Here is a 14,680-nt window from a genome sequence, read left to right as displayed (position 1 = left end):
AATATCAATAGCATTGTAGTTTTCCTTTAAATTTATCAAGATGACGTCTCATTTTTGAAAAATTGTTTATTTAAATTGAACTTGTTACATACCTGCAGTATGAGCTGCAGCCTGGCATGCGAATCATGGCTTTTCTTCTTCCTGATTATTAAAAAGATGTCTCCAATGTCGGGGCAACTTAGTAACAATTTGGAAATTAGAACTTTTCCCATGAATCCAGTGCTCCCAGTGACGAGAACGTTTTTATTGGCAAACCATTCGGGTATCGATTTTGTAGTCATTTTTGAGAAAATTGGAAAACACATCAATTTGCTAAAAAAAAAAGGAGAAATTTATAGGAATCTGTAATAATTTGTTTCTTCGAGACTTTGGTGTTTATAATTAGTTTAATGTTCTTTTCTTTCTATTTTATGAGCCACTACATAATTATCGGAAAAGGCTTGATGATGCATAAATTCTCGTGTTACAGTTCAATCGTGTCAATATATTAATGAAAATACATATTCTTTTAAACAGAACTTCTTTTTGCTTTTATTGAATATTCATTTTTTTACAATCGACAAAATATTTGCTTCTGTAATAGAGGAAACAAACTAAGAGAATTATAAGGATTATGAAATCGTCTGTTTCTCGTATTATAGTTTAAAAAATTGCAATTTTTATTATTTTATGTATACGCATTTTTTTAGTTTGAATATTTAGAATGATTAAAATTTCAAAATGTTTTTAAATGTGATTTTAATGTAATAATTTGAGTCATTATGGAGGAATAAATGTAATAACAGCTTTTTATTTAGTGTATTAAATTTTTATCAGAATTGTCTTCTTGCAGTCAGCTCAAAGGTGATAATTTTTTAAAAATTTTTTAAAAATTCGCGTCATTGTTGTAGTCAATAAAAAGTATTTGAACATGTATATAAATTTTTGAAAATAACGTATAAACAAATACATGCACGATAAATGCATTATACACATAATAATTGTATATTTGATAGTTATTGTACAGAGGTTAGTTCTATATAACAATATTATAACAATACGTATAATATAAAAAATAATGTGTATTTTGTAGATTTAATAGATACCTTAAAATTGTAAAAGAGAAGAGGTTATTATATCTACTCCTATTATTTCCGTCATTAGGTGATGTATTCTAACAATTGCTTATGGAGTTATTTGTTTAGTTGTCTGCCTCGTTTGTTAGTGATGCTAATATGCTAGTACATAATGACTGACAATTGTTATAAAACATTTTTACTTTTGAGCACTTTTAAACTTTTTCAAGGTACTTTTATCCTTTAATTACATATACTTCCTCATGATCCTTAAACTTGAATGTATTATCACACGAAGGTACTGTGCCTTGCATTGATGCCTGTGGTACCGATTTTAGGGACCACGTTTCTTTCTTGATTATTTTTATGTTCATGACTGAATGCTGCGGTGATCGTTGACGGCAGCATTTGGTCATGAACGTAAAAATAACTAAGAAAAAAACGTGGTCCTTAAAATCGGTACCCCAGGCATCAATGCAACGCACTGTACATACACTCGAGTGTTTTTTGTTATTTAATTTTTTATTCGGCCGTGTACATTTCAAGTTATATAAAATTAAAATAATAACATGGAATTTTGTTAATACGGTTTTTTAAGCAAAATTTTTATATTGAAATATTTCTCCGATAAATCGATTGTCATTCTAAAGAGCGGCGTTTAGAAACATTAAAGACATCATTTTATGCTTGTTGTTTAATGTTAAACAAGGATAAAATAATATTTTTAATGAAATTTTTAATTGTATTTTTAAAGCTGCTGAACGCAGGAAAATTTTAAATCAGGAAAATTGTAAACAATGGAACATTAAAAATATATAATTTTGTAACAAGGTACTGTGTTCCTTTTAAACTAATCTAATTTTTTAAAATTATTTTTATAGATAGCCATATTACAATTACATTTTTTCTTTCACCGATTATGCAGTACATTAAATTTTTATAAATCACGTCCTAAATAATAAATATTTCATTACTTTAAGTCTAGAACCTATCCAACAACACTCTGACGAATTTAATCGTTCAAGTTTCAATAGAAAATATTAATTATAAACAAAGTTAACCAATAAAATGAAAACGGGTTCCATATTACCTTCTTCTCTTCTAATAAATTGCAATGAATGTTTAAATAAAGCTGTTCAAAGAATGCAACAATTCGAGCGTTCAAACAGGTGCACTTTCTGTTTGAAAAATGGAGCGCGCGCACTAAAGAAGTAGCAATCAAAAGTGGAAAAGTCGCTTGGAAAAGTCTTGTTCCATGTCGTAGAAACTGTCGAGACGGACTGAATGCAGATTCGCCGTCGACGACGACTTTATCATTGTTACACGGCCTTGACGCACGGTTGTCTCCGAGTCTTTCTTGACTTCGACTTCGTCCAGTGCCAGCGTCCGGTAGACGAAGGTTTGAGGGCGGTAACGAGTTTTTTTTAAGTTCTTGCGTTCTGTCTTACTTCCCGCTCAGGTAGATGCAGTGATGGAACCAAATGGATTCACTGTCTCTTCTGTCTTGGTCTGATGCCGCAATTTTTTTTTTTTTTTTTTCATTCACGTAACAAATTTACTTCACGACAATCTCTCGAGATCCACAGGTGGGATTCGGGTTCACCGCAACCCTTGTAGAAAAATATTACTGAGCACTACTAGTGCGCAGTAGTATTCTGAGGCACTACTGCACCACTACATTACTGCACTACATTACAACACTACTACACTATTGCTACTGTAGTGCAGAGGAGTGCAGTAGTTTTCAATAGTGCTAAGAATAAGTAGTGTTAAGATTTTCTGTAGCTTTTATTATTTTGTTTTGTCATAAGTTGTTTTTAATACATATTCAAAAAAAGGTATGTATATATATTTGCAAGTTAGGTATATATAATAAAGTTATGTATATATAAAGTTATGTGTATATAATAAAGTTATGTATATATAATTCTTATCATTCGAACATATTTTATTCAACAATACATTCACATGTAAAATAATAAAACTTTATATGACCACATTTTAATATAATCCTAGCAAATATCTTATTATTTATTTATTCAAGTTTACATAAGATTTGTTTGTCACAATGATATACAAACTAATTAACCCAACTAGCAAGACAACGACAAAAACGTAATTATTTTCAAATCGGTTGTATTGTATTGTATCAGTTGTATTATGTTTTACTGGAAAATTTAGATTCACAATTCAATTGGAAAATTGGAAAACATAATTCAACTGAACTCTATAGAGTTCAATCATTGTACTATACAACAGATTTGAAAGGTGTTATGTTTTACTACAAAATGCAGGTTCAAAAACATAATTCAATCCTATTAGACCGAAAAGAGCTTTCTAATAATTATAATTGGAAATTTTCAGCAGGGAAAGAAGAATATACGAGGTGTGATCAAAAAGTAAGGTGACTTTTCATTTTTATAAAAAAATATTCATTTATTCATCCAAAATTATGTTATCCCCTTCAAAATAATCCCCCTCTGATACAATGCATTTGTGCCAGCGCTTTCTCCAATCGTCAAAACTTTTCTGAAATGCACTTTTGGGTATTGCCTTGAGCTCCTCCAGCGATGCAGCCTTAATCTCCTCAATCGTCGCAAATCTTCGTCCTTTCATAGGCCTTTTCAATTTTGGGAAGAGGAAAAAGTCGCAGAGGACCAAGTCTGGTGAATACGGTGGCTGAGGCATGATGATAGTATTGTTTTTGGCCAAAAAGTACTCACTAGTAACGACGTGTGCGCAGGTGCATTATCATGGTGCAGAATCCATGAATTTTCTTTCCACACTTCCGGACGTTTTTTTCTTATTGATTCACGCAAACGCCGCATAACCTCAAGGTAATACTCCTTGTTTACCGTACGACCTTGTGGAAGGAATTCTTGATGCACAACGCCATGGTAATCAAAGAAAACTGTGAGCAAAACCTTCACATTCGAACAAACTTGGCGTACCTTTTTCGGTCTTGGCTCTCCTGGGCTCTTCCACTGGGATGATTGGGCTTTGGTTTCGACGTCATAACCATATACCCATGTTTCGTCACCAGTTATAACCCTTTTGAGCAGATCAGGATTGTTCAGTGAACTCGGTTTCGGTGATTTAAGATTTGACGAACGAGCACTGGAAGCCGGTTTTTTCTCAGAGAGAGAACGCGGGAGCTGTGAATTTGGAATTCGCGCGATACTGCTAGCGAGCGTTGAGAGCGCGAAAGACAGCAATACCGCGAACGACGAGGAAAGAGAGAGCGCGAGAGAGCGACGACGACATACGCGAACAGGAGATAACCGAGAGGTGTGGCGCTCGAGTGCAGGAACGGACGACAGGAAGTGATCAAGGATGCACTAAATGTACAGTTTTGTCGGTTCTCACAAAATGTTTATTATCACTTGTCACAAAGTTTCTACTTGCACTGATAACTCGGATCGAGAGCACTACAATGTTCGGTATCGATAGAGAAAAGTCTGATTCCGTTCGCGCGGTCACGTGCAAAAGAGAATTTTAATCGATCGCGTTTCTCTCGCTTCTGAGGCGTCGGGCTCTCGAACGATAGCACGAACCCCGGAAAAACGGTGCTCCGCGAAGGAGAGTCGGGAGGAGCGAATTGTTCCCGAAATGAAGATTATTGGCCAAGCGGCCCTCTTGATGGGAGTTACCGATTTGAACGAACGAGCGCGTACCGTTCAATTCGGTGTTTTGAAAATATCGATGTTCGTTGACTCTCCTTCGCGCGCGCCTTGGCGCGAAACTTGTTTGCTTCGGAGATGAGCAAATTAACGGGCAGAGATGCTCGTGAAAAGAATAACAGAATCCTCGGATTTGACCGTGACGGGAGACAAATAGAGATGAAAAACAACTTCACAGATATTTACAAGTATCAGTGTCAAGATTGTCTTAATAATTATTGCGAGGAACAGAATTATATTTTTCAATCAAACAGTTATCAGTTTTGAAAATTTATGCGATATGCTAAATTACAATATATATAATAAAATTTGCGATTAAATACATTTGGTTCTGAACAAGGATCATCATTGACGTCGTTCAACATGTCTTGGGCGATGTTCATGCGACGCTGCTTCTGATCAAAATTAAGCAGTTTTGGAACGAATTTCGCTGACACACGTGTCATACTCAAAACATCCGTTAAAATTGACTGGCATGAGCCAAACGATATGTTAAGATCATCAGCTATTTCTCTAATCGTGATTCGACGATTTTTCAACACAATTTCTTTCACTTCCTGAACATTTTCGTCGGTTTTTGACGTGCTGGGGCGTCCAGAGCGAGGTTCATCGTTAACATTTTCTCGGCTCTCTTGGAATAACTTATACCATTTATAAACATTTTTTTTGCTCAAAGTTGACTCACCGTACGCCATTGTCAACATTTCAAGAGTTTTTGAACACTTAATACCATTTTTTACACAAAAATTAATACAAACTCTCTGCTCCATTATTTTCAACAGCAAAAAATCGCCGAGCACGCAAACACGAGTCTAACCTTTATGCCTCTCACATAAAAATAACACATGCTATATAGTCAAAACTGTGAACATATGATCGTGACGAGTGTACCAACACACAAAAAAAAAAAAAAAATTTGAAATTAGAGTGTACAGAACGCACAAAATTCAAAAAGTCACTTTATTTTTTGATCATACCTCGTACATGCACAATAGGTGCACTATATACATAATAATTGTATATTGTATAGTTATTATATAGACAATAGTTATATATAACAATATTACATATATAATGTAAAAAATAATGCGTATTTTGTAGATTTAATAGGTGCCTTAAAATTGTAATAAATTGGAATGAATGTTTAGATAAAGCTGTTCAAAAAATGCAACGATACGAGCGTTCGGACTTTCTGTTTGAGAAATGGAGCGCGCGCACTAAAGAAGTAGCAATGAAAAGTGGAAAAATTGCTTGGAAAAGTCTTGTTCCATGTTGTAGGAATTATCAAGACGGACTGAATGCAGATTCGCCGTCGATGACGGCTTTATCTTTATTACATGGCATTTACGTACGGTCGTCTCCGAGCATTTCTTGACTTCGACTTCGTCCAGTGCCAGCGTCCGGTAGATGAAGGTCTGAGGGCGGGTTTTTTTTAAGTTCTCGCGTTCTGTCGTACTTCCCGCTCAGGTAGATGCAGTGATGGAACCAAATGGATTCACTGTCTCCTCTGCCTTGGTCTGATGCCGCAATTTTTTTTTTTCATTCACGTAACAAATTTACATATTTCATGACAATCTCCCGAAATCCACAGGTAGGATTCGAGTTCGAGTTCACCGCAATGCTCTGCTAATCGTATATTTATTGTTTCACGTACGGAAATAAGTAATTTGGATTTTATCCGAAATTCGTTACATTGTTATATGATGCGAACGTAAAAGAAACATTGAACCATCTCGGAATTTCTCAATGATTCTCTTCACCTTGCAGCGTATTTGAGACCCGAGTGATTGAGTTTCATTCATCATTTCGCCATTCTTTCCGCTGGAGAAAGTTTTTAATTTTTATAAAATTTGAATTCTTGGATTTATATATAACGAGTCAATGATGTTTATCTTCATATTTTTGTAAACAACTATTTTTAGAAAATTTTTTTTTTGTAAGTGTTCTTATAAACATCTCTTTGAAACGACTAAATTGCTATTATTTCAAAGATACTTTATAATGGCGTATTCAGAGTTGTCAAAGGCATTATATATTTTTTAAAAATATTTATTCATTATCAATTATTGATCTTGAGAATTTTAAAATGCATTTACAATCAAATTGAAATTTGTCGAAAGACAAATTCAATTCAACAGAGAGAAATTTATTTTCTAAAAATATGTACAAATATATCAAATATACAATATATAATTGTAAGTAATGAGTTATACAGATTCGTAACTGTTCTATCCATTTAACAACTGAATTTCTTGTTTTTATTTTCAAATTTTTCGAAAAATGATATGAAAATTTATTATGAATGATATTCATATGTGTATATATAATAGATAATATTAATTTTATACATAATAATACAGGTATCTCTTTTCCTACAATTACCTCGATTTACGAATTTTCATACTTATGGTGTGTTATAGACGTAAAACGAACCATAGATTGTAATAAAGCTAATTAGGCTCATTGTTAATTCTGAATTACTTTTATAATTCTAAATATTATATTAAGAGTAATATTTTTCAGAAAAAATAATATTAAACGATAATAATTTGCACCAGTGCATATAAGTGGAATCACACGAAGTAAGTACAAAATCGTCAACAACGGTCAAGGCTGGCTCCTGGTGCATAATGTTATTTTACACGTATTCTTAAATACATTTTCAGTTTTTATGAAAACAGTGCTGTGTTTTAATTATTTGTTCAGTTGAAATTAAATTTGTGTTCAAATATTAATTTTATAATAGTGTATTAATCTAGTGTATTACTAGTGTATTAATCATCATAATAGTTATTACACGTTAATAACAAAACACGTTATTAACAAAAAGTCACTGAAATAACTGACATTTTTCTGAAATATTATTGACATTGTTATCTTATTCTAAATAGAATAAAACAATAATTTTAAGTGCTTCAAATTTACAGTACTACCAAAGTAGTTTTTAAATTTATTATATTATTGATAGAATTGCAAATAAATATTTATAATAAAAATTATATATAAGCTATACAAAGATGCGAAGTTGTTATTTTACCGTTACTTTATTGTTACTTTTATATTTTAATAATAACAATTTGGTAATGATGTACAATTTTTCATAGCGGTAATGGTAACGCCAGGGGAACAGTTACTATTGACAAGCAATTCGTTGTTAGTACGCGTTACACGTTGAGAAAAGTAACTTATTAGGTGAATTGTCACTTAACGAATTGATTGTCAAAAGTGATTATTCCAACCCTGACTTTACTATTACTGTTATGGAAAATGTTAATGTCATTACCAATTTTAGTCAAAAATTATAAAAAACTAACAGTAATGAGTAACAGTATTACTTATTTGTTACTTCCCATCTTTAAAAATATAAATACATAGTATTCTTATTCTATGTTTTTATTTACTGCAATTTGATTAATATAATAAATATAAATATATAATTTCCGAAATATTTAATAAAAGACATGTATATATAAGATGTTATAAGATTAAATGTTATATAAGACAATAATATTTTACTTGCGTAGCATTGTTGCGTAGCATTTATTACTACTATATAAACTTAGTATACACCGAGGAGCAGAACATTTTTTGCTCATTAAATCGATAAAAGCAATAAAGCAAATTTTTTACTTGGGTATGTACACATACCTATGAAAAAATTTACCCAATTTGTAAATTTCATAGAGTCCAATTTGAAAATTTACTTCATGCGTAGATTTTCATATTACAAGATTTTAGAAACACTTCTGTTGCAAAATTTTATATGACATTTTATTATTGAGGTCGCTAACGATTCTGCGTCGTAACCAAGCTTATAGCATTACAGGTCTTACGTATAATGGCATTACCTATAATGCCTAATCTCTTTGACATCTCTTCTGTTGCTCATTTTTTATTTTTTCAGATTTACGTTATCTAACCTACGTTACCCAAGTTTTTTTTAACTTATTACGTGTATTTACGTAACATTATATAAATTTAAGATCGTGATAAGTTAAAAGTGATGTAAATTTTTTTTTCTTTATGCATATCTTGATTTTATTCATGAAAAAATTATAATTGTAAATTTTGATTTTAAAATTATAAACTTATCCTAGACAATGGCGCATGTACAAATAATGCATACAGTAGCACATGTTCATGCAAGAAAAATTAATTTGGGCCATGTTATTGTCGTTAAATGTTGAAATCAAATATCAAACGATATTAATATATTAATTAATTCTACTCCTTCTTAAACAGAAATAAGATATTTGCATTGCTATACATATGTTAATAAAATTTTATGTCTTAATATTTTTAAGAATATCGTAAATTTGATTAAATTTCAATTTTTAAATTTTGTTTGAAAAATAATAATTTTTAAACAAATTTTTAATTTCTTTAAAATTTGTAATTTTTCTTTGGAATTTATAGAATCCTAAAATATTTCAGCATTTACGCATATTGTAAATATTTTAAAAAATATGTAGACTTTGTCTTAGACTTATGAAAAATGTTACAATTTATCTAAAATATTTAAGAAAAATTTTAAAAAGTTAGAAAATTATATTAAAATTTTGAAAATAATTCTAAGAAAAATTTTTATTACTAGGTCTTAAGAAGTTTATGATTTTCATAATGATATTAAGACGTGCACAGCAGCACAGATTTGAACTTTAAATTTTTTCTTTATCTTGCAAAGACATTTCTCGTCATTACGAATTTTTTTTTTTTTTTTTTTAATGTTAACTGCAACTAGTTATTTCTGATTAACCAGTAATTTTTACTTAACTAATTATACAGAAGAACAACGTAGGAGTAGCCAGTGCCTTACCTAGTTTAGTTAGAACTACTATAAATTAGGCTAAATCATGAGGTTTGGTTCGTTTTAACTTCCTCTTTATATTCTTGAAATGGAGGAGTTGATGAACCTCTGAGTTGATATGTTCGTGCAGTCTATTCTCGTGGATCCGCGCCGATCTCTTTATCTCGTCCTCCACCATTACAGTATCCCCAAATCTCTACGCAGATCCTTGTCTCTGATATACCATGGTGCATTCACAATTCCGCGTACGATTTTATTCTGGCATCTTTCTCTTCGTTACGAATAAAATTATTTTTATTTCTTTTCTTTAATAACGAATTAACCAAATACGTGTTGAAAATCTCTTTTTAGTTGCAGTAAGTTAAATATATAAATCAAAATATGAATTTATGCCATGGGAGTCGGCACAATATGTTCATGTGCGAATTAATGTAATTAACAAGCAATTATTATTGTTAGAATAGGTCAATGCTAAATCATACAAGCAATGCCACGTCTCGTGTAATGTATACACAGTAAATAATAAAATGCTAATTTATACATTTTTGTATGTCCCAGAAGGTCCACTCTAAATTTTAAATTAAAATAACTCAACAGTTAAGTTAAAATAACTCTTATTTTAACTTAATAACTTAAAATAAGAGTTATTTTAACTTAAAATTTAGAGTGGACTTTTTGGGACATTTTATTTTTTACTGTGTATGTATGTACATATTTGAGTGTTTCATGACATTCAGTCTGTTTACATGGCAGTTAGTCTCTGTCTGTCTCTCACGTTAGACTACGCGGCTAATCCTGTATATTTGGCCAATATATATTATAGTAAAGCTCATTTAACGTAAACGTGTGAAATCAATCTATCCATCCCTTCAGTCTAACAATTAGTACAGTACAGATGTTTCGATCCTCAGTTTTAGATCATCTTCAGTGTAAAATTATTACTTCATTCTACATGCAATGGTTGATAATAATCAGGCTTGTGTAGCGTAGGTACAAAAATTGGCAGTCAAAAATGATGCAGTACAATTGTCGCTAATGTGATACATTTACATTGAGGATGGTCCAAACAAGAGGATGTCTTTAATAATAATTGCTTGTTAATTACATTAATTCCCACACGAACATCTTGTGTTGGTTTTCACGGCATTAATTTATATTTTTTGATTTACTTTTTCAAAGCATTTCCTATTTTAATTAAAAAATGTAAATATATAAGTATGTATAAATATAATTAATATGCAATTTTATATTTCTTGCGGAAAGGAACATAATTGTAACTGGTTGAATTCAATAGAGGCCGTTTAATTAATCCACGAATCGAAAAATGATCTCAGTTTATATCATCCAATATGTTAAATTATTTTTCAATTCGTGGATGAATTAAATAGCTTCCATTAAATTCAATCAGCAACAATTATGTAATATGTATATATAGTATGTATAAATGTAGTTAATTTGCAATTTTATATTTCCGCAGGAAAGGAACATAATTGTAACTGGTTGAATTCAATAGAGGCCATTTAATTAATCCACGAATCGAAAAATGATCTCAGTTTATATCATCCAATATGTTAAATTATTTTTTAATTCGTAGATGATTTAAATAGCTTCCATTAAATTCAATCAGCAACAATTATGTAATATGTATATATAGTATGTATAAATGTAGTTAATTTGCAATTTTATATTTCCGCAGGAAATATAAAATTGCAAATTAACTACATTTATACATACTATAAGAGATGGTATGAGAAAACATCGACTTACAATTAATCTGACGCACAATTAATCTGACTTAACTCACGATCCTCATCTATTTCCGGAAATAAACGCAATAACTATCAGCTAATCGAATGAATCTCGAACTGTTTGATTATTGGATCGAAAAAATTTCCGTATTTGTTGGAGTATTTCATCAATTTATATTATCATCCAACATGAGTACAAAAAAGGTTTAATTTACAGTGAAAGGCAAAACCCATACGACTCGTCTCACTTTTGACGTCATAAAGCAATGTGTTGCAGTGAGGAGTTAGACACTATACAAGCGTTGAAGTAAAAAGAAACAGAAGGAATTATTTACGAGTAATATATATCAAACTGTCGCACTCAAGATGTTCGAACGAATGACATCGATTCACAATATTGAATTATTTATCCTATTTAAAAATTTTAAAACCAATGGGTTAAATATAATATTTTAAACACAATTATTGCTTTTATTACATATTTTTATTCCGTTTCATTGTATCAATCATAATGCGTATGATAAATGTACACGATTTATTTATCATTCAATATTCAAATTTTATATTTTATATTACACTTGAATTTATAATTAAAATACTCTGGCAAAAAATTTGTCAAAATTTGTCCGAAATTTATCGAAATTATAATATATTGACATTTAAAATTGCTTGTAAGTATTTATCGGATAAATTTGTAAAAAGTATGAATTATCTGGAAATTTGTCTGAATTTCTCGCGGACAGTTTTTTTATCTAAAAAATTAAAATCGGTAGTTTTTGATAAATTCTGACAAAAAATTCGAATTTGTTCAATTTTGTCCGAAATAAAATGGGACAATTTTTTTCAAAAATTAACCAGGCTATAATTCGTACTAAACAAGATATATAAAATTCGTAATGTTTGAGAGTGTTGGAGTAGCGATCAGGAATAGGAGTAGAGACTCAGGAAAGCACAGTTGTTTATACGTTAAACTCCTTTAATAATATATATGGGATACAGGAACGTGAGTGCGTGCACGCGTGGCGAGCGAAGCAAAGCAAGAGAGAGAGCGCCAGCCAGAGCGGTAGAAGCGCGGGATAAGCGCTGCGCATCGCGCATGTCGGGGCGAAAGCGTAGGGACATTATAGCGCGGTAAAATCGAAATTAAGCACGCATAGAACGCATTGATATTTCTAACAGAGAGAAAATCCTGAGAATTGTAATCCGAAGGTGGTTATTTATATAAACAATTAAGAATCGACATCACAAAGATCCTGTATAAAGAATTGATATTTGAAATAATTTAGGATCAAAATCACAAAGATCACGCAATTTGAAACACTTTCACATAACGATTTGGTTGGTTATAAACTTTTCAATGTATAGTAAGTCCTTTATGATAGTTTTTTAATTTTATTGTGTATATGTGTTGTATGATCTATATTTTTTTATAATTGGTAATAAAACTTTCATTTTACAATTTCTAAGAAAACATTCGTAAGAATTTATTAAGTTTCAACCTTTCACATTTTATGTGTAGCACTTCTGAAAAGATTCTGCTAAATGTCACATGCAATTTTGCAACAGAAATGTTTTGAAAATCTTGTGGTATGTAATAGAAATGCTTTAAAAATTTTCAAATTGAATAAATTTTGAATATGTTACCATTGCTTTATTTCTTTTGCCACTAGGCAAAATATAAACTAGGCGAGTGAAAATTTCGATGAGCAAAATCCAGTTGATAAGATATATTAAAGTAACATTTAAAAATATTGATTTTACGTGTATTTTGAAATTTTTTAATAATATTATATACACGTTTTAAATAAATTTTTTTTTTATCATTTTTTACGAAACATTGTTGAAATGTTTTAAAATCATTATTTTAAGTCATAATCAAAGTTTGTTCATATTGATGCCATATACGCTAAATCATTATGACATATTTAAATACGTTACATATGTTATTAAATGTCATGATAATGTGATAGTAATGATTTTAAGTCTATTGAGAAATAAGACAAGGCTGCTAGTGGATTATGTTTACGGTGACCATATTTTCTTCGAGAAAATAAAGGACAAAATTTTAAGGGTTTATTCCTAATGTTTCTAATCCATTTTATGGTAGGAATCAAAGCATTTCAAAATTTTCTTGTATTGTATATCAAAATAAAACATTTTGTAATGTTTTAATAATTTTAAACTGGTTTGATTGCATTATAATAAATCCTTTAAATTTGAAATAGGTTTAAAATAACAAAAAAATAAAAACGGATCCAATCTGAATTTTAACTAAATATATAATTATATAAAAAAATTATCCTTATGTACATATTTATATTTTATACATTTTTAACAATAGTATTTATACATATATATTTTTTAATAATAATAATGAGTTTTTAATGTATTTCTGATAAAAAATGTATTTGTTTTAAAGAATAAAGATGATAATTGTTTAAAAAATCATGAAATTCTAAACAATTTCATAATTACATTTTGTATAAATAATACCAGTTTCAAGAGTGTCAATTTCAAGTTGGGTTTTTTCTCTACTCCATATTATTTGTTATTGATAACATTCCCTTAGTAGGAGCGTTTAAGTCAGAAAAATATAAATAAAATTCTATAATTTTTGAAACATTTTTTTCTTTCAACAACCTCTAGTTGAAGTAATCGAATAAATTCGCAAAAGTGCCAATAGCAATTCAATGTATCAGAATTAACTTTACTTTTCCTGAAAGAAACTGTGTTCAAATTAACACTGTAATTTTGTACATAAAGGACAAAATTCTAATATAAAAGATACAATTTAAAAAAAGAGTAAAAATTAAGTTTTCAAGAAATAAATAAATCTAAAGGACAGTTACTTGAAATAAAGGACTGTCCTCTGAAATAAAGGGCGGATGGTCACCGTAGTTATGTTAGCAGATTGGCGGCTGAAATTAAGCAGAATATTTGCATCTCGTGCTTATATTTTCCAGTCGACACTCTAATGAGAACAAAGCAAGATTTTTAGTGAAATCATATTTATATTTTTTATATTAATAAAAATGACAATAATAAATAAAAACGTAGAATAAAGATATTAACTGTTATTGTATCTTTTTAATGTTTGTAATCCTTTGAACATAAATTGCTACCAGTTTTTGATAGTAGAAAAGAAACAAATTGCACTCAGAGTCTGAAATATTTACCTTTGTGAAGATAGAACCCCCATCATTAAAAAAAGTATTTGGAATATGGCACAATTAATTGCTCATTCATTGCTAAATTATTACCCTAATCCTAACTCTATTGCTATTACTTATTCGCTGGAAATTAAAATCAAAAGTGGGGGTGCTGATTTAAAGTACGCAACCCCACTTTTGATTTTAATTTCCAGCAAATAGGTAAGAACAATAAATTCGT

General features: G+C 30.1%; 1 protein-coding gene across 1 annotated transcript in view; it reads right to left on the bottom strand.

The window, feature by feature from the left end:
- LOC105203468 (putative fatty acyl-CoA reductase CG5065) overlaps positions 1-14,680 on the bottom strand; it is a 43,309-nt gene that overhangs the window by 12,958 nt on the left and 15,671 nt on the right. The window contains 1 exon segment of the mRNA XM_039458128.1: positions 93-312. Coding sequence (XP_039314062.1) covers positions 93-312 — 220 coding nt within the window.

The sequence above is a fragment of the Solenopsis invicta genome, chromosome 15 (genome assembly GCF_016802725.1).
Source record: "Solenopsis invicta isolate M01_SB chromosome 15, UNIL_Sinv_3.0, whole genome shotgun sequence".
Taxonomy (NCBI): Eukaryota; Metazoa; Arthropoda; class Insecta; order Hymenoptera; family Formicidae; genus Solenopsis; species Solenopsis invicta.
Note: the sequence above shows the minus strand (reverse complement) of the source record. Positions and strands in the feature narration are given on the sequence as shown.